The following is an 18,953-nucleotide window of genomic DNA, read 5'->3' on the forward strand; positions in this document are numbered from 1 at the left end:
TCAATGGCTTCTCTTTCCTTTCAGATCCGAGGGCCGGCTGCCAGAAAATCATGTCATCCCAAATTGGGATAATAAAGTTTCAGACTTTCAACAAAACTTTGGCAGGTCTCGTGAAATCCGATGAGTAAACTTTTATGTCGGGAGGACTCGTGTGAAGAACTTTTACACGATTTATGGAATTTGTGCTGAGACTACGGTTTGATTCAAGGGGGTTTATCGTAAACATCCACAATGTCTACGAATAAAAAACGTCTGAAAAGAAATAATGAAACCATGATCGTGTGTTTCCAAAAGTAAGTAAGTAAAGTTGCTTGAGTTTTAAAACTTTAAATCAAAAACGTGAATCACACTATAGTGGAATAAACTGTAGCCTAGCCTATACCTGCAACACCACACTCCGAGAGACCAAGATTACCAGCGAGCACCTGCACAATTCTATGGAAATTCTCCCCCTCCTCCAATAAAACACTGTTGCTGGCACGCGTTGGAGAATTCGACCAATGTTTTCAATGCACAGATGGGCCAGATGTTTGGCACATGCCTGCAGAGGCGGCGCGAGCCTTTGATCTGTGGCGGCAGGTCCTACGACACCAAGATGTAAAATACCGCAAGAGATGGGAATTAGATTATTAAAAAGGAAACTCCTCTGTTTGGGCTTAGCTTTACCTGACCGAGGCATCAGCGGAGGCCGGGTCTTGATCTCGCCTTATTCACCTCTTCGTTCTACAACGCGGCGGATATACAGAGGGCTTTACTCCGATTAGCCGAACATAGAAACGCGAGGAAACGTGAAATTGCTGTCATCAGTTTGACGCGCTACCAACTTTTTTAGACTTCGTTTTAATGGCTGTTTTGTGAGCGCGTTTATTTCATGTTTCCATACCAAATTAGAAGCGATATAACACAAGGCCTAGGTGTTTTTGTTTTTCCCTCTGATTCAGGGTTAGTTTCCTTCTACCTGATCCGTCGCCTGCCAGGTGAAGTTCACGTAGTGGATGTTGACTGGGATCGCAGGCATCCGCTGTTGCGCCTTTCTGAAGTCGTGGGTGAATGGAGCCATTTTCCCCTCCGATACTATCAGAACATCTTCCTCAAAACCTGTCAGTGGAAGTTAAACACACACGCGCGCGCACCGACACACACACACACACACACACACACACACACACACACACACACACACACACACACAGAAACACAGACACCCCCCCGCCACACACACACACACACACACAGAAACACAGACCCACACACACGCACACACGCGCGCAGGCACAGAAACCACAGAACCTGGTCAGTGGTGTCATTTAAAAGTCTGCGTTTTAATTTTGAAAACATAGCCTAGTAAACTCGTTCAATTAAATGCAGAAACATAGCAGGGTAATGAAAGCGCGTTATAGCGCTACTCACCAATTAGGATCCGGGCTTGGTTGGCATCAATCCACATGTATAAACTCCCCTGGTCTCGCACCGCTTTCGTTAACAAACAGCCCAAAAGTAGCAGAAAACACGTTTTGAGGGAAAGCCTAAAAAACGTGATGTTGGTATCCATTCTCGTCCTTTTAGGGGTGGAAAACTCTCTAAATGGGTGTTTGTTACTTGGTGGTTTGGGTTTCCTCGGATTTCCTCTTAATTGATAGAATGGAGCGGCTGGTCTCGAGCACTGCGCTGCCTCTTGGTGTGTCAGGCGCACAGCGCTACAGGGCTACTTTATGGTCCAACGCGGGGTGCAGTACCGGCCTGCGTCCACAGGGGGGCGCGGTTAAACACATGCACACGCTCACGGTCCTGCGCTGCGTTTCAAGGGGCTCGGCTCGGAAATAGTTTCGAACAAACTTCATTTCTACAGATTTAGAACCAGGTGTGGATATTTTTTTGAAGAGTAGGATTATGACTTTGTCTGCACGTGCGTAGGCTGCATTGTGAAACGTTAAGTTATGTGTAATGAATCTATTATACATATATATTTCGACAGAGCCACCGAGGCCGCGATAACAAGCTCCAAACGGCGTTAACGCGACCAACACAACGCATCATTGGTGGTAATTGTGTTTACGTGAGCGATGCAGAACGAGAGCTTAAAAAGTCTGTTCTCAGAGCGCAGGACAGAGCACTTCACGGCGAATGGGGGACAGGGAATGAGTGTGTGTGTGTGTGTGTGTGTGTGTGTGTGTGCGCGCGTGCGTGCGTGTGAGTGCTTGTGTGTGCTTGGGTGTCTGCGTCCGTGCGTGTTTGACAAATCATCCTCCTGTGTGGTCTTCTGCTGTCTATGGATCTGTCTTATGGGGTTCGCAGTCTTTTTAAAGTAAACCAAGCTGCGTGTGTGTGGTGCGTGTGTGTGTGTGTGTGTGTGTGTGTGTGTGTGTGTGTGTGTGTGTGTGTGTGTGTGTGTGTGTGTGTGTTTGTGTGTGTGCTTAAGAAGTGCACAGAAAAAAGAAAAAAAACATTTGGGGAACAGCTGACGGAGAAAGATGATCCAAACGCAGAACCAACAAAAGACAACAATGCAATACAGCCTTCTATTGCACACATGTGTGAACATGGACAATTTCATATTCATTCTTCATCATTGAAACTTTTTTTTTATTCTACATCATTCAACTTTTTCCTTTCTTTTTTGGCAAGGACTGAAGTGAAGAGGTGCCCCTAAGAAAATAATCAATCTGTTTGTTGACAAATATCCAAATGGAAATAGAACTACCAACCTTGGTTTATACAATTTAATAATTATTCTATACCCTGTCTTGGGTAGGCCAAACAAGCAACAATCTAACATAGCAACTATTTGAACAATTATGTTTTGATTTGTTCATTATTATGACTTGATTTGACACAAATTGTCATCTTGGCGATTGCAACAAGGATCACCTTATTGTTCCTGTATTAAGATGAACACTATATTAATGATCATTATCTCATTGTTTGTTTGTTGAAGCTTGTATTGGTTGTGAGGTTTGGAGATAGTATGTGCTGGAATGTGTGTGTGTGTGTGTGTGTGTGTGTGCGCGCGTGCGTTTGTGTGTGTGTGAGAGAGACATATGTCAGTTAAAAGTCCCTCCAGGAAGGAGGCTAATCAATCTCCTTCCTGAAGAGTCCTCTTTTATCAATGCAAGTTTTGTTAATTTTATGTTTTCGAAAAGAAAATTCTTGTCTCTCAACATTGAAAATCTAAATTGAAACAACACATGTCAATTCCAATCTGATATTTACATATCTTAGACTTATACACGGCTATACTCCTGATATATGCTGGAGTGTGAATATATGCTCATGACATCAACGCCTCATAAAGGCTCAGAAGATAAGATGTCGTAAGACAGTTATTCAAAGTTAACAAAACAAACACTCAAGCAACACCATGTGTAGGGTTGATTTGTGGCCATGTTCCTCCCGATTTTACTGGTTTTAGTTTATATGAGACACATGTGGACCCTCCCCTTTCTCAGAGCTTTTGATTATGATTGGTTCTAATGAGAAAGGCTCAGACAAAACAATGTGATGTTTATCAAATCCAGACTTTTCTTGATGGGTGACCTTTCTTGAGGCTTGTTGTGTCATAGTTCAAAGGTCATCAGCTCTCTGCTACATTATAGTTGATTCAGATCAATTGTATTAACGCTAAAGAACTTGAAACATCATCAGTCCGCATTGTCATAAGGAACAGTGTTTGTTCTCATTTGACAACACAAAAACAAAAACATGACACTGACATCAACTTATTTTATTCTTATATTTAGCCCACATGTGCAATATTGTCTGGACACTCAATTCTAAAGCACAGTAGCACGCATTTGGGTTTTTACTTAAAACTCAATGAAGTTAATTACAATATTAACACGCTTAAAACATAGGCCTACTGCAATTGCACTGCACAGTATGACACAGGAGGCACGTCAGGGGAGAATAATTACTGATTCTACTAATACTAAGCTACTACAACTAGGCGTACTTAGAATATCTGTCTTGGCCGTCCCAGGTGCTGAATGGTCTACGAACACACTTGCTTATAGTTCATGCGTTTGATTTAGAGATTTTGGCAAAATGCGAATACACGTTTTCATTTCATTCACTGGTCAGTATGTGCATCCAACATAATTAAATAGATGCATATACCGTATTGTAAACCGTGACCCACCTCTCTATATATTTTTTTTCTGTACAATGATCGCCTCATAAAAACTTTCCTACGGTCTGGATTCGCTCGGCTCTTGAACGCAGCCCCGGCCGGCCCGCCTCTATTTCAGCGCGACGTCACTTCCGCCACAGAGCAGCCAGCTTCGAGTTCGGGGGGAAAATGGCGACCGCGCAGTTAACGGACGAGGAGCTTTCCTCCGAGTTAAAGCGACTCGGATTCTCCCCTGGGCCGGTCACGGAGAGCACCCGTCCGGTGTACCTGAAGAAGTTGAAAAAGCTCCGCGACGAGCAGCAGCATCGAGGTTCCCGCCCGGGGAAAACGCGCAACAGCGGCGCCATCAACAACAACAGTAGCGGCGGCGGCGGCGGCGGCAACACAGCGGCGGCGGCTGCGGGATCCGGAGCCGCCAGGCCGGCGAACAATGACGTCACGTACCTGAGCAACACCCGGGGCGCCAGTGGTGGTCGCCCGGCTTTGAACGACAAGCGTGTGGCAAGCGGCGGAGGAGGAGCAGGGGGGAAGTTCGTGCTGGGCTTCAGCTCCGACGAGTCGGACGCAGAAACACCCCAGAGGAGGCGAGGAGGCCCGGGCCACGGCAGCGGGAGAGACCGAGGCTCGTCCGGGTACAGCCAGCAGCTAGCGCCGAACAGGCCCACCGGGACACCCGCCACGGCCCAGAAGAACCACGGAGGAGTCGCCCACAGTAACAACTCTTCCCCGGGTGTGGATGGTAGGAGGAGGACCGGGTCTGTGGGGTGGGGGGACCGGGCGATACCGGGCCGCTCTTGGGTGTCGCAGCGCACCGAGACTGGGGGGAGGGGTTACGAGGAGCCGGGAGAGGAGGACGATATTGAGGGGGAAGAGGGGAACGACTCCCGGTCTCTAAATGGCAGCCGGACGTCTTACTTGAACACCAGTAAGCTCGCCGGGGATTACTCTGACTCGGACGAGGAGGACGACGAAGGCCTGTCTGCGCTAGACCGACAGCGCGACCGACGTCTGGCCTTCAGACGGAGTCACCCGAAAGCCGCGTCACCTCCTCACACTAATGCCAGGGGGTCGGAAAGTCTCCAGGAAAAGACGAGAGGCGCAATCAGAGCAAATGAGAAGCCTGGCGCTAGTAGTCTAGACATGTTGGGCTACAGGGGGGAGGGAGGGGACGAGGACGGGAAGCCGAGAGGCCCGGGCGAGTCTGCCCTGACCGGTGGCCTGCTCAACCGCAGTTTCCCCAGGCGGTCTATCTATGTGTCGCTCGCCGGGGACCAGGCGGGGGCCCCCACCAAAGACGGCTCCCCCTCCACCTACAGCAGCAGCAACAACTACGAGGACGGGAACTCCTCTCCCGGCGGGGGCAGCCGGTTCAGCATCGGCCTGAGACCGCGGTTCTCCAACTACAGCACCCTGTCCCGGACCTACCGGCCCGTCAACTCCAACCACACGCTCCACGGCTACGGCCAGGACCCGAACAAGCACAACCACTCCGTGCCGGAGGACGAGCTGCTCCAGCAGTTCAAGCGGGACGGCGTGTCGTCTTCCGGGGGGTTCAGCGCGCACTACCTGTCCATGTTCCTGCTGACCGCGGCGTGCCTCTTCTTTCTGCTGCTGGGCTTCATGTACCTGAGGATGAGAGGTGCCGGGGCAACCGATGCGGATGTCGTTAGTAAGTACAATGCTATACAATGACCATGTATGGCCCTAGACCTGTGTGTCTCCATGTCTGGATTTATTATCAGTCTCTTCCTGCACTGGAGGAAGGCCAATAAGCCATCAAGGCCGGGTATGATGTGGGAGATGACGTTATGTCTGGATCTGCTATACGTTGCATTGAAAAAAACTCTGCATGCACTTTATCGAGGTTAACTACACCTCTGCAGGCGCCACACAGCTTGCATTTTAATCGAGTGTGTGCTGCTCATGTCAAAGACCTTCAAATATTTGGCGAAACAGGCGAGAATGTGTTGTGCACGGTGTCTAAATCCTGACTACACCTGACTACAAAATGTGCACTTTTCCTGCCTGCGGAACAGCTGGTTAGATCAACTATTATATTCGGTGTTCAAATACACGTTGTTCTGCTGTCAGAGGCCTGCCCATCAAAACGCATTTCCTATTTCCGTTGTCTGCCGCTCGCAGCCACTGACAGCAATTTGTTTCAGACTGACTTGTCTGTCCCTCGCCACACTGTCTGGGGAGAGTTTCCTCTGCCCTAGGAAATATTAAATAGCAGATCTGACTGATTGTTTATGTAGGCCTATGTTTCTTTTTCTGTGTAGTCATTGGCTAGTTATGGGCTGTCTCATGGAAAGGCGAGGGGGGCAGGGGGGGGGTTAGACTGCATGGCTGCACGTGGCAGACATCTAGGTCATAGACAAGCTAAACCACCCTAATTGTTTTGCTGCCCTCAGAGCACATGCACACCACACACACACACTCGCTCAGTCTTTAAGGTCAGGCAGTTAACTAAATGGATGACAAAATGCTGGGGGATTTCTAAAGTGTAGGCCAAACGTTTTGGGCTCCTTGAGCTTTCTGTAGGATCACTTTGGCTTATTCTACTTTGCCATAGTGTTGTCAGTTGCAGTTTCATTTCAACACCGATGCAATAACGATGGCAGGTTCATACTGGCACATGCACCGGACGTTTTGGGCTATTTCGACATGGCCGGGATATTTATGTGCATGAATGAAAGGCTGAACGTGGGATTGCACGTTCACTCCGTTTCTCGTGCATGCATTCCAGGGGTAGGCAGTGGAAAACTCTTGTCTGGCAGACAGGCCAAGAGTTGGAAGGCAAATAATGACTATTTTGATAGTCTACTCTTCTGACCGTTATTGCAAGTGACCAACATGGTGTGGTGTACACCTGCAGTCTGACGGACTGGCTGTACTTCTCTGGAGATCATCGACGTAGATCTCTGCAAAATAAGGGTTATTCCTCCTACTTTTTTGGTTGCAACAAACTGAATGTTTTTTGTGGTTGATTAACCTGAACATCTTGATCTAATAACCCATTGCTCGTGTGTTTATTCATAGCACACGATTAAAGGCTTAGGTGACAATCATACCGGAAGAAGGGTTTTAATTCGCTGTATCAGACTGTCGAGCAGTACCGGCAACTTCATTGGCCGCTTGTGCTTTTGCATTGGTAATCTCATGTAGTTGGCATCTGTAGGTGTGTGGTGATGCCTCACCCATACAAAGACTTCGCCCACAATAAGGTGTGTGTGTGTGTCTCCTTTTTTTTTTTTTCTTGACTACCCGTGTTTCCGAATAACAAACCCAGACCAACTTCTCCTTGCCTGTGGGTTCATTCACATGATACGTAGGAGGACCTGGTGGCGTTTCGATCTCCATTCCAACACACATCGTCCCTCTTTCCGAGGGTGAAGCATCCAACCGTGGTACTGGATGTGTGGACCGCTGGGCATGTGTATCGACAACCTCCCCCAGGGAAAGGTCTTGGTAGCTCAGGCCTACCTCAAGGGAGGAGAAAACAAGCCTGTCAATCGTGATGGGTGTGCCGTTTTCTGCGATTCTTAGGCCTACGGCTTACCGGGCGATTTTGAGGCTTTTCGGCGCACTAGTGAACACACCGTGACGCTGTGTCCCGTGACTCCCTATGCCAACTGCCGCTGGGTTTCTGTGACCCCGCCCAGCGAAAGATACTGCACCACCATTGGGCCCTTTTGGCTCCATTGTGCCCCCTGACAGGCAGTGTACTTCCTCGTAGGGGCACAGAGACGCGCCACAAAATATACAAATCAATCCCCGATTAATTGTAGGGTTTGATGGGTTGGCTTCCTCCCTCCACACTACTGCGTCCTTCTCAGTGCGTCCTCTCTCCCCCCCAACCCCTTGAGGCTGTGGTGGCGCTGGCGGTGGTGGTATCTTTTTAAAAAAGTAGAACATGCATGCCACTGGGGCCGTGCCAATCTTGGGCCGAGTCCATGATTGTGTCTCGGGGGGGGGGGGGGGGGGGGGGGGGGAGCAGAGCGGAGGAGAATGTGACCGCAGCGCCTGAGAGCCAGACAGCTATCTCTACACAAGTCTAACCATGTCGTGGCTTTTACTTTGAAAGTGTCTTTCTTTATTATAATTTTCTAAATGTTGTACTGGTTTCTTGCAGCATTGGCATTTTTGTATTCATGGATTTCTGAGGTGTTTTAACACACTAGTGACCTATAAATACCTGGATTACAATCTAGGGTTGTAAACTTGCTTCTTTTTGTTTCTCTTGGCAGTCAGAACCCACCCCTTTGGAAGTGATTTTGACAGCATCGTAAGTAGATGCCCTCCCTCTATTTCTCCATAGCACGCTATTATTAAAGCACAGACACATTTCAGGAACATCGTAAGGGACAGTCCCACGCACCAGGAACAACATGTACAACAACAGATTGGATGTGCTTGACTGGTTGCCATGACGTTTGCCTAATCTCCATAACTTCCAGGATCCGAGGACTCAGGACATCATCCTGAAGCTTCTGCTGGAGCTCCACGTCCACCTGGCACGCGTCGCCGGTACGCTGGTCTCCCTCCCCCCCTTCACATGTAGCATTGTGTCCGTGGTGCGTGGCAGTACTACAGTATTTGCTTGTATATTTTGCTCATCTCCTGTTCCCCCCCCCCCCATGTGTCTCTCCCCAGGCGAACATGACTGCGGAGACCTGGACCATCACCCCAACAGAAGCCTGACCATGGATGAAGCCGCGCTCTACTTGGAGGTGAGCAGTAGCAGTAGCAGTAGTAGTGGGTGAAGGCTGCTGTCCGAAGGCCCATGGCAGGGTGCAGCCTCGAAGCTGCGGTCGAAAGCAAACCTCGTTCTCGACGCACGGCAGCTACTGGAAACCCTGTTCTTTAAGAGTGTGTTGAATGTCGGCGCTCAGACTGGCTTGGCCATCCTGGTTTTATTGAGTTTCACAAACAAAACATGTGTCCTAAAGTGAGGCAAAACCGGTATATTCATTTTATATATGTACATATATATATTTTTTATTTACTTGCTGTAAGCCATTAGTAATAGTTTAGAAAATGGAAAAAAAATCTAAATTATATGCTGAGTTGATTGTAGCCAGATTTTGACTCGCTAACTGGTAGAGCGCGATGTTCCGGGCTCGGACAACATGAGTATTCTGTTGTTGTTTTAGCGCTTTTGACCGGAGCCAAGTCATGTCATGTTCTCACATCGCCAAGACGATCTACACTGTACAATGCAACACAACCAGGGCGCCTTCCACCTTCCACCTCACTGTCATCCTACTAGCACAACCCCAGGACGCAACCATTCCTCTGCTCTCTTCCTCCCTCTTAGGGTCAGAACCAGGACTTTGAGGATCACATCTATACTTCCCTGAAGTGGATCCTGAGTGCCGGAGACGACGTTGGCATAAGGCAAGTGGATTACGTCTCCGAAATGTTACGTTTTATCGTATTTATGTATTGCATCAGCTTTGCACTTGCAGGTTTTTCTCGGCCTCTGCAAGGTTGTTGTGTTAACTAATGGGTATGCTTTGAATATGCCTGCTTGACAATTAGAGACTTCAGTTAGTATGGGGAACCCGTTTAAACTAGTATAACGTTTTTACAATGCTCCCGTGGAATGAACCTTAGAAAGGTTCTCTTAAATGCAGTGTGTGTGTCTGTGTGTGTGTGTGTGTGTGTGTGTGTGTGTGTGTGTGTGTGTGTGTGTACCACACTTTCTATGGCGTCTACTGATTTAAAATGACCGTCTCCAAGTAGGGGGGCGCCAGCTATACGTTTAATATGAATTACTCAAAGGCAATATCTGCTGCGGTCGCGCTACCTACCGCAGAACCCCAGCGTTCCTCTCGTGTTTTACTTGAGGAGATGGGGGGGGGGGGGGGGGGAAACCCCATGTCCCCATCTCGTGGCTCTAACCGGGGCGAGGGGGGGATGTCCCCGGCTATACATGGGTATTCACGTCCCAGCTGTGCTATTGCATTATATTTATTTTTGTCTACCTAATTTTAATAATGTGCAATATTGCTCACTTACTCTTGTATTACTTTTACACTTTTTTTTTTTATGGACTTTTTGGAACTTGGTTGACCTTCACTTAGGGCTGAACGATTAATCGAATTCAAATCGGTATGCAAATCGCAAAGGTTGCGAAAAAATAATAAAAAAAAAAGTGATTTGTTACCGTTACTGACTGGAAATCAGTACGATTCATTTATTTTTATTTTACAATTCAATAGTTAAAGAAAGAAGTTTATAATATAAATTAATCTCAACACATCGGCCTGGCCTAAAGGAAAGAGCAGTTTTTATGTTGACTGCTTTCAATGTTGCGTTGGTCATACTAAAGAATGATTTATTTCTTTTTTAGTGAATAGTACACAACATAAGGAACTTAATAAATTATAAAAATCGCATATTAAATCGCAATTGCATTATTGGGTCAAAATAATCGCAATTAGATTATTTCCCCAAATCGTTCAGCCCTACTTTCACTGCTTTTCCGTTCCGTTCTTTGTCAACTGTACTGTACCGTCTGTCGCTCCTGGTTACCTGAACCGGGGGATGAATGAAGTATCTACCCACTGACCGACCGACTGACTTCATGCCCCCCCCAGACTGTTGGGAGAGGACCCAGAGGAGGCCGTGACAGAGGTGGGTCAAATCCTCAGGCTGGAGTCCACCCACCCCAAGATGTCCTTCCTGTGTCGCTTCCGTCGAGCCTTCTTCACCGTCATCAACCGGGTGCTTCTCATCATCGCAGGTCAGGACTCCGCGGGGGCAACACCGCCGTCGGTCTGTGAACGTGTGCTAAATCTTAAATACTTTCAAAAAATGCTTTTTTTTTTTATGCTGCCTTTTTTATTTTCTCTTGCGTATTTATTTTACTGCTCTAACTTTACCTTTTGTTTTCTTTTATTGTATTACGATGTTTCTGCGTGAAGCACTTTGAGTTTGCCTCGTGTGTGAAAAGTGCTATATAAAATAAAGTTGCCTTGCCTTTGTCGCTGTATGTAAATGTTACCCTCTCCTTTCTCACGGTCCAGTGATCGGCTTGGTGCTAGGCCTGATCTACTACATGAAGTACCGATGGCGAAGAGAAGAGGACCAGAGCCGGCAGATGTACGACATGGTGGCGAGAATCATCGGTACGGCCTTCGTCTCTTTCTCTCACCCCCCCCCCCCCCCCAACACCAATGATGTGACTTCCTCTTTGTCAAAGAGAGGCTAACATCTGGCACTCACAAAATAGTACTTAGCATTGTGTAGCATCTTATCCTAGCTATCTTCTTTGTATACGTGGAATGGGTTAAAGGTGAAAAATTGTACAACCAGGTCTGAGTGTGATTATAAGATGTATGACGGATAGGTGAGCAACGTTTGCTACAGTCCACCTAGTAGGCTGGTAGACTGATCTGTCCAGCACGCATCTAGGTGGACACGCCCACGTGTGATGTCAGAAGAGGCAGATTTTCAAAATGGCTTGTAACGGCTAATCACGCTCACACCTGGTGGTCTAATATATCACCTTTAACCTAGCTAATTGTCAGTGCTCAGCACTAGTTTCTGAATATCGTCGCTCTTCCGACAGCGCTAAATAGTATCTCTTTCTTCTGGCGAATGTACTTATTGTGAGTCCGCTAAACGACCCTGAATGGAACCGTAACGTTTGCGGCCGTGTTCCCTCGCTCAGACGTGCTGCAGAGCCACAACGAGGCGTGTCAAGACAACAAGGACCTGCAGCCCTACCTCCCCATACCCCACGTGCGCGACTCTCTGGTCCAGCCGTCAGATCGGTAAGAAGCGTCTCCTCGCCTGAACTATTTTAACTCCTCACCTTCAAACCGCTTATCCGTGGGTGGGCCGCATGGGCGGCGGCTCTTGACCGGCTCTGACGGGGGCGGGGGGGGCGTTCCAGGCCAGTGTTGAGATATAATCTCTCCTCCCCCGCCCTGGGTCTTCCCCGAGGTCTCCTCGCCACTGGACGTGCCTGGAACACCTCCCTAGGGTGTAAACTCCCCAGGGAATATTAAGGGTTCATGTTGAGGATTACACTAAAACGTGTGGAACGATGACTCTGCTAGGATGGATGTTTTGGCTAGCAGCCTTCCATGTCTTTTTTTTAATTTTTTTTTTTTAAAGGTGACATATTATACCACCAGGTGTGAGTGTGGTTAGCAGTTACAAGCCGTTTTGAAAATCTATGCGGCACACATCTAGGTGGACACGCCCACTTGTGATGTCAGAAGTGGCAGATTTGCAAATCGGCTTGTAATGGCTAATCACACCCACACCTGTTGGTATGATATGTCACCTTTTAAGCGTCCATGCTGAGGATTACACTAAAACGTCTGGAACGAGGATTCTGCTAGGATGGATGTTTTGGCTAGCAGCCTTCCATGTCTTTTATTTAAGACTTTATTCGAACCAGGATTCAGTCTGACTTGTTGTCGTCCACTTCGCCAAGTGAAGCCATGATTGAATAGGTGGTGAACCTGTGCCAAGCAAAGAACCGTGGCGATGCAGTTCAAGGCGGAGGTTATACCTCTTAGTTGTGTTTAACCTCAAGTATAGGAAACCCTCTCTCTTCCCCTCCCACTGACGAACAATGACCACACAACGTGTTTCCCTCGCTGTTCCCGTCCCCCGTCTACAGGGAGAAGATGAAGAAGGTGTGGGACCGGGCGGTGAAGTTCCTGAAGGCCAACGAGTCGAGGATCCGCGAGGAGCCGCAGCTGATCAACGGCGCCAACTTCACGGTGTGGCGGTGGATTCAGCCCGCGCTGGGCTGCGACCGGCTGTCCCAGATCCCCTCCAAGGTCTGGCAGGGCAAAGGTGACTAAAGGCCGGTTCATACTACTCAAAGGGCTGTACGTAGACACCCTCACCCTCTCCGTCGTCGGACAGCCTCTCCGTAGCTCTACGTGCGCATCCAATATTTTTTAACTATCCGTCGCCGCGAGGAGACGGACGGCGACGGCAAGGGCTGTGATTGGTCCTCTTAACAACATCATTTCCAGAATCACCAGAATATTGACTTTGTACCTTGTTTACTTTGCACATTAAGGACCAATAAAACACCAAATAAGATTTGAAAAGCTTTGGAGGTTTGTTTACAACACTAATTACATGGTTAGCAGTCATCGTGTAAGATCGATCGGGCAGCGAATTGCATCCGACATCCCGACGGAGAACTTCGAAGACTGGAGGGGGTCTCCGTAGCTACGGAGTCGGAGTAGTATTCCTTGCCCTTAAGGCGTTCTTGCCGTCCCATTGGTCCCCTTCGGCTCTTGTCACTGGGCAGGCTGAAGGTGATGGGAAAAGGTTTTTGACATTTGCCGTCTGTCTCACGGATTCGTCCGTCCGTCCGTCTGTGTAGCCCGGTCGGGACATGGGTACCTAGGCCGGACCGGCAGATTAGGAGAAGGGCTTCAAACGCTGTGTCGAGGAATGCTATTCAATGTCGATGCTCATCTTTCCGACACTCCCAGTTGTGAGACTAACTATCGGACAAGGAAATCACTATATTCCGTTTAGCGCTATGCTGAAGTTCAAGGGAGGGAAGTATTTCTTTCAAATAATTAGGTCAAAATGTGTGAAATAACTAGCAGCTATCTGTTAATCCACTGGTAAACAACTGCGACCTGCTGGCCGAAATGTAAACAATCATTATCCCTGCAATTCGCATCTCTGCCCAACTACACTGACCCGCACGTGGACGAATCAACATTGGCTTACCTTCTTTTGTTTCAGTACTCGTCAGTTAGTGGAACCTCTAAATGTTGCCTCCTGTTCCTTTTTCAATTTGTCTATTCACAACCTGGTTGTAAATGTGGTGTTCTCGTCTTCCCGCTGTTAGCGTTCCCGCTGGACAGAAGGAACTCTCCTCCCAACAGCCTTACACCCTGCCTGAAGATAAGGAGCATGTTCGACCCCGTCATGTGAGTCGTCTCTAGATTTAACTGTCAAAACGTCATGTCTGTATCTTCATACAGTGGTAGTGGATGTAGCAGTCTCTCTAGATTTTGTATAGCAACCCTTTATGTCTGTGTCCATCTTCATACACTGGTCGTGGATGTTGCAGTCTCTAGATTTTGTATATCTGACTCTGCATACATTGGTAGTGGATGTAGCAGTCTCTAGATTTAGTATATCTGACTCTGCATACATTGGTAGTGGATGTAGGGGTTTCTCTAGATTTAGTATGTCTGCATCTTCATTCACTTGTAGTGGATGTTGCAGTCTCTCTAGATTTAGTATGTCAACACATCATGTCTGCATCTTCATACACAGATGCAGATTCAGACTACAAATGCAGAAATGTAACTTCATTTATTTATTTCCAGAAATTTCAAATCCTGAAATGTTTCGTTTTGTGGTTGGCTCTTCAATACATTTTTGTCATTATTATATCGGTTATAACTTTTTATGCTGTGTTTCTTCCGGACGTGACAAGATTTTCGGTTCCGCTTGTTTTCTGAGTTCCGGTCAAACCCGAGGCTCGGTTGAAGGGTCTGCCCCCCCCCCCCCGCCCCCTCCCGATGCTTCGATTGGGTCGATGCTAACCGTGTCCGTGTCCCTTTCTCTCTCAGGGAGGTGGGGGAGAATTGGCACCTGGCCATCCACGAAGCCATCCTGGAGAAGTGCAGCGACAACGACGGGATCGTCCACATCGCAGTGGACAAGAACTCCCGCGAGGTACAATCCCGTTTGGCCTCCAACTCCCAGGCTCCAGAAAGAGCCTGCTTGTTTCAAGTCCCATTAGCGTCTGTAGCATCACATACGATAACCCAATTCTCTTTCTTTCTCCTTTCTCCCTACAGGGCTGCGTCTATGTTAAGTGTCTCTCCGCCGAGCACTCAGGGAAAGCCTTTAAAGCCCTTCACGGCTCCTGGTTTGACGGTACGTTTCAGTTTGGTTTCCAGCCTGAACTTTGTCTTGACTTGTCTCGGAAAACATAACCCACCTTAAAAAAAAGTTTCACTTTGAGTCTCATTTGCAAAACGTAAATGCTGTGTAGTGCAGTGTTTCCGCTGGAAAAAAAATTGGTGCCGGTCATGTGCACCGCGGTCAGGTTTCATTTTAACGTTTTTTTTTATTTTTACTTCTTTCGATATTTGGCAGCTGTGAAGTGTGCCGCTGCTGACTTAACATCAAATGTATCGAGAGTGTCTCTGCTGCTTGCAATGCGCATAAGCCTCGTGACGCTTCCTTCCCCAAGGAGGTTTTGCTGAGCAGTCTTTATTAGAGCTTAGATCGGGCCCAGAAAATCAAACCAGCACCGGCCCGAGCACGTTGTATTTGAGCCCGGCCCGACATTTTTTTTAATACATGTGTAACTTTGTACACATTTGTTACTTAGGGCTACTCTGCTAAATATATATGTAAGGAATAATGTATAGAACGCCGGTCATTATCGGGGAAAATATTTTTTATTTATTTTCCCCGATAATATTTTCGATATTGACCGGCGACGTTCTATACATTATCCCGCTTATTACACGGCTACTTGCCAAAACGAAAAAATAACTTCACATGGTGTGTCTTTTTACAATTGATTCGTTACCAGCATTCGTAGTGTTGATCAGCAGAGAAATAGTCCGCCGAAGATGTTGACGTCGCTTAGCAACCGAAGACGCTGGGGTTGACAAGTTACCGGACTACTACCCATGCAAGTGAACGGAGCGTTCCACGGCATTGAGAAGACCCGTGTAATAAAGGCCTATGCTATTTCTGTTTATGGCATAGATTTCTCCTCAGATTAGGCCAATAAAGCAATGATAAAAGAACAAAAAAATAAACACAAACGCTCGATCAAAGGCCCGGCTCGAGGATAGTGTCGGGAGACATCGGCGATCTGGGTCGGGTCAATCAAAACCCTCATTGTTTAACATGAATTGGCTAAACAAATGACCACTGTAGCATATTTAAACACAATTCAAATTGTGCAGAGAAGTATTTCCATTGGTCATTCTGACCGGAGACATTTAGAATTTTCGGTCCTCCTCATTTTTTTCCGGTCAATGACCGGTAATTACCGGACAACGGAAACTCTGGTGTGGTGTCACGCTTTGCCGATTTCAAGAGAGAATCTGAGTTGACGACGAACTCTCCGTTAATAGGGACTGCGGATGAAGAGTGTTTTTTTTTTGTTTTTTTTTTTACTAATTCTGGCATATGGTGATTTTTTTATTTTTTTTATTTATTTATTATTTTTTTAAAACAACAATGTTCATAAATACGTCCCTATCAAATAAACCAACAATCCCTTCTTTGTTTTCCGATCTCCCTCACGTCTCCGCCCGCCACCAGGCAAGCTGGTGACGGTGAAGTACCTGCGCCTGGACCGCTACCACCAGCGCTTCCCCCAGGCGGAGGGCTGTCTGGTGCCTCTCAGGCCCTCCAGCGGTCCCGCCGCCGGCTCGCCGCGCCACCACAGCCGAGCCTCGGCCTCCTCCCTCACCTCCCCAGAGGAGCAGGAGAGAGGGAGGGAGAGAACGCTATCCCCCTGATGTAACATTAGAACCTTATACCCCCCCCTCCCTCCCTCCTCCCCGTATTCACCGCCTCTCTCCTCCGCACAGCGTCCACGTTAACCCTGCCTCCCCTCTCCTCTCTCTCTCCCTCCCTCCCTCCCTCCCTCCCTTTTTCCCTCCCACCTCCACCCAAAGGGCTCACGATGCGACACGTCCCTTCTTCACCCCTCCCTATTAAAGCTGCAGAGGTTTAAAAGAAGGGTGTCATGGTGTTCTGGGGGGCATACTGTCCATTTTTGTGGGAGCGCTCTTATCGACTTTCCGAGGGGGAGGTTGTTTTTTTTTTTTGTGCGTGCTTGTTCGTTGTTTCTTTTGTCGATAAAGCTGCATTTTGGAGCCGTCGAACTCCCAACCGGAGTGTCCCGATGGAAGGGGGCGGCGGCCAGGCTCTGCATGAGGAAGCCGCTGATTGGCTGTTGTCGACGGTATAGTGGACACTATTATCATTTTTTTTTATTTCATGTTTTTTTTTGTTTTATGGTTTTCTAAGTTGGATTTCTCTAGTTTCTATCGTTCGAGCGAGGGAAAGTGAGTGGCCGGGCTGATGTACATAGCATGGATGGTGGGGGCGATGGTAGCTTTGTTTGTTTGACTTTGTCTGTGTTGAAGCGGTTTGTTTGTTATTGTTTAATAGCTCTTCCTTGCTGCCCCGATATTCAGAACCGACTGCATCTGTATCCAGAGGCAAACAGGCTACTGAAAGCTGCTTTGATACCCGAACCCTTTGGCAATGACAAAAAAAGTTATTAGCACCGACCATACTTCAGGCTTGCTTTCTTAAAAGAATATGTATTCCATACCATATGTGGACATTCCCCCCGTTTATCAGCCTTTATCACCCTCCATTCCCCCTAAAAGTGTATTTTGACATATTTTTGTAGTGTGTGTATATACGTTCCAAGTTATTTTCCTTTTACTCATCTACTCTATTTCCGTCTCCTCTCAGCAGACACTTTGGTGGAAACGTTACAAATGTTTTTTATGATTTCCAAGTATCCAAAAATCCACTTGATTCAGCGGATTCTCCCTCCTTTTTCTTCAGCATAGTTCCGAGGTCTAGCGCGAGGGTCATACCGATATTGTACGCAATGATTTCCACGAAGGCGTGCACGGTGATTTACATGAGAGAGTGCACGTTGAGCTAGCAGACGTGCACGTACCCTCAATGCCATTCCCAATTTAAACCGAACAAAACAAAAATAGTCACGTTTTTGTTTAGAAATTGACATTGCCATTCGTTTTATATTTCAAATGTTTTTCGAGAACTAGGGCTTATGTCATCCCCTCCCCCTTTCTGATTGGTTGAATGAAAGCAAGGACACAACCAACAGGTTTTTCAATTGAATAATGGAGAAGACCTCACCTTTTAACCCATTTGTGCCGGCAGCTGCGCGGCGCAACATTGTATCTACTAGATTCAATGTTGCGCTGCGCAGCAGTACTGAACTGATGAACAAATCTTTTCTTTCAAGTGTACTCAGATCTCAGACTCACTCAGATCAAAGGGAGCACCATTTCGATTTGTGTTGTGCTTTGGATGCAGTGTAATTTAAAAAGTGGAACTCAGTATTTGCAGTGATAATAAACAAAACAAAAAACGATGTACAAACGATGCACATGCAAAACGTCACGAAGACGGCTGCAAAAGGACTTGCAGCAGACAACCTAACTGTGCCTTAACCTTGTGCTTATTAAAAATGTCTGGCAGTGCATCCCAGGTGAATGGTCTCGGTTCAATGAGGTGACGTCACTTTGACACAATTGTTGTGAACGATCCGGATGTTTGGGTTACATGGACACGATTAAATTCTGCATCCTCAAATTGGATATGATGTCGGCTTTGCTCTTTCGTTTTTATAAAAAGTGATGTGTGGGATTTTAAACGACCGGGGTGGGGGGTTAAATCAGTGTTTCATATCGGCGGGGGGGGGGGGATTAAAATCTCGTTTTGGGCCGAGACTTATCAAACTTTAAGACGACTGTCGCGATTTGTACGAGAAGCAAATAAAGTGAACATTGAGAATTGAGTCGGTTGTTTTGCTGTACTTGAGTGCGTCATGGTGATCTTTATATTTTTGTACATCTCCTGCCTATTGTTGGTCCACCTGCAGCTTACTTTTGTATTTCATAACCATAGAGATGTATTGTCCTTTTTTTTTTTTTGTGGGGGGCACTTCTCCAGGGCTGTGCTCGAAGCTACATTCTTCATCGAGTCATTCATCGGATGTATTTTATGTAAACACTGTACATTGATATATAAATATATGTAATATTATATGCAGCTTAATTTCCATCGTATTGTT

General features: G+C 47.2%; 2 protein-coding genes across 2 annotated transcripts in view; one reads left to right on the forward strand and one right to left on the reverse strand.

Annotated features, from left to right (window-relative positions):
• Positions 1–1,552, reverse strand: part of wif1 (wnt inhibitory factor 1) — a gene marked incomplete at both ends in the record, with an annotated part of 13,072 nt that extends 11,520 nt beyond the window's left edge. Inside the window, 2 exons of the mRNA XM_079734081.1 lie at positions 959–1,098; positions 1,411–1,552. Coding sequence (XP_079590207.1) covers positions 959–1,098; positions 1,411–1,552 — 282 coding nt within the window. The remainder of the gene's footprint in view (positions 1–958; positions 1,099–1,410) is intronic.
• A 2,725-nt stretch (positions 1,553–4,277) lies between these two features.
• lemd3 (LEM domain containing 3) lies at positions 4,278–18,477 on the forward strand. Its single transcript, XM_079735055.1, has 13 exons — positions 4,278–5,795; positions 8,377–8,414; positions 8,587–8,656; positions 8,783–8,859; positions 9,447–9,526; positions 10,732–10,877; positions 11,161–11,262; positions 11,808–11,910; positions 12,771–12,949; positions 13,974–14,055; positions 14,707–14,812; positions 14,938–15,016; positions 16,427–18,477. Exons 1-13 carry the CDS (start codon positions 4,295–4,297, stop codon positions 16,624–16,626), a joined length of 2,763 nt encoding a protein of 920 aa, XP_079591181.1. The 5' UTR covers positions 4,278–4,294; the 3' UTR covers positions 16,627–18,477.
• Positions 18,478–18,953: the final 476 nt, after the last annotated feature.

The sequence above is a fragment of the Pollachius pollachius genome, assembly GCF_949987615.1.
Source record: "Pollachius pollachius genome assembly, chromosome: 4".
NCBI classification, from domain to species: Eukaryota; Metazoa; Chordata; class Actinopteri; order Gadiformes; family Gadidae; genus Pollachius; species Pollachius pollachius.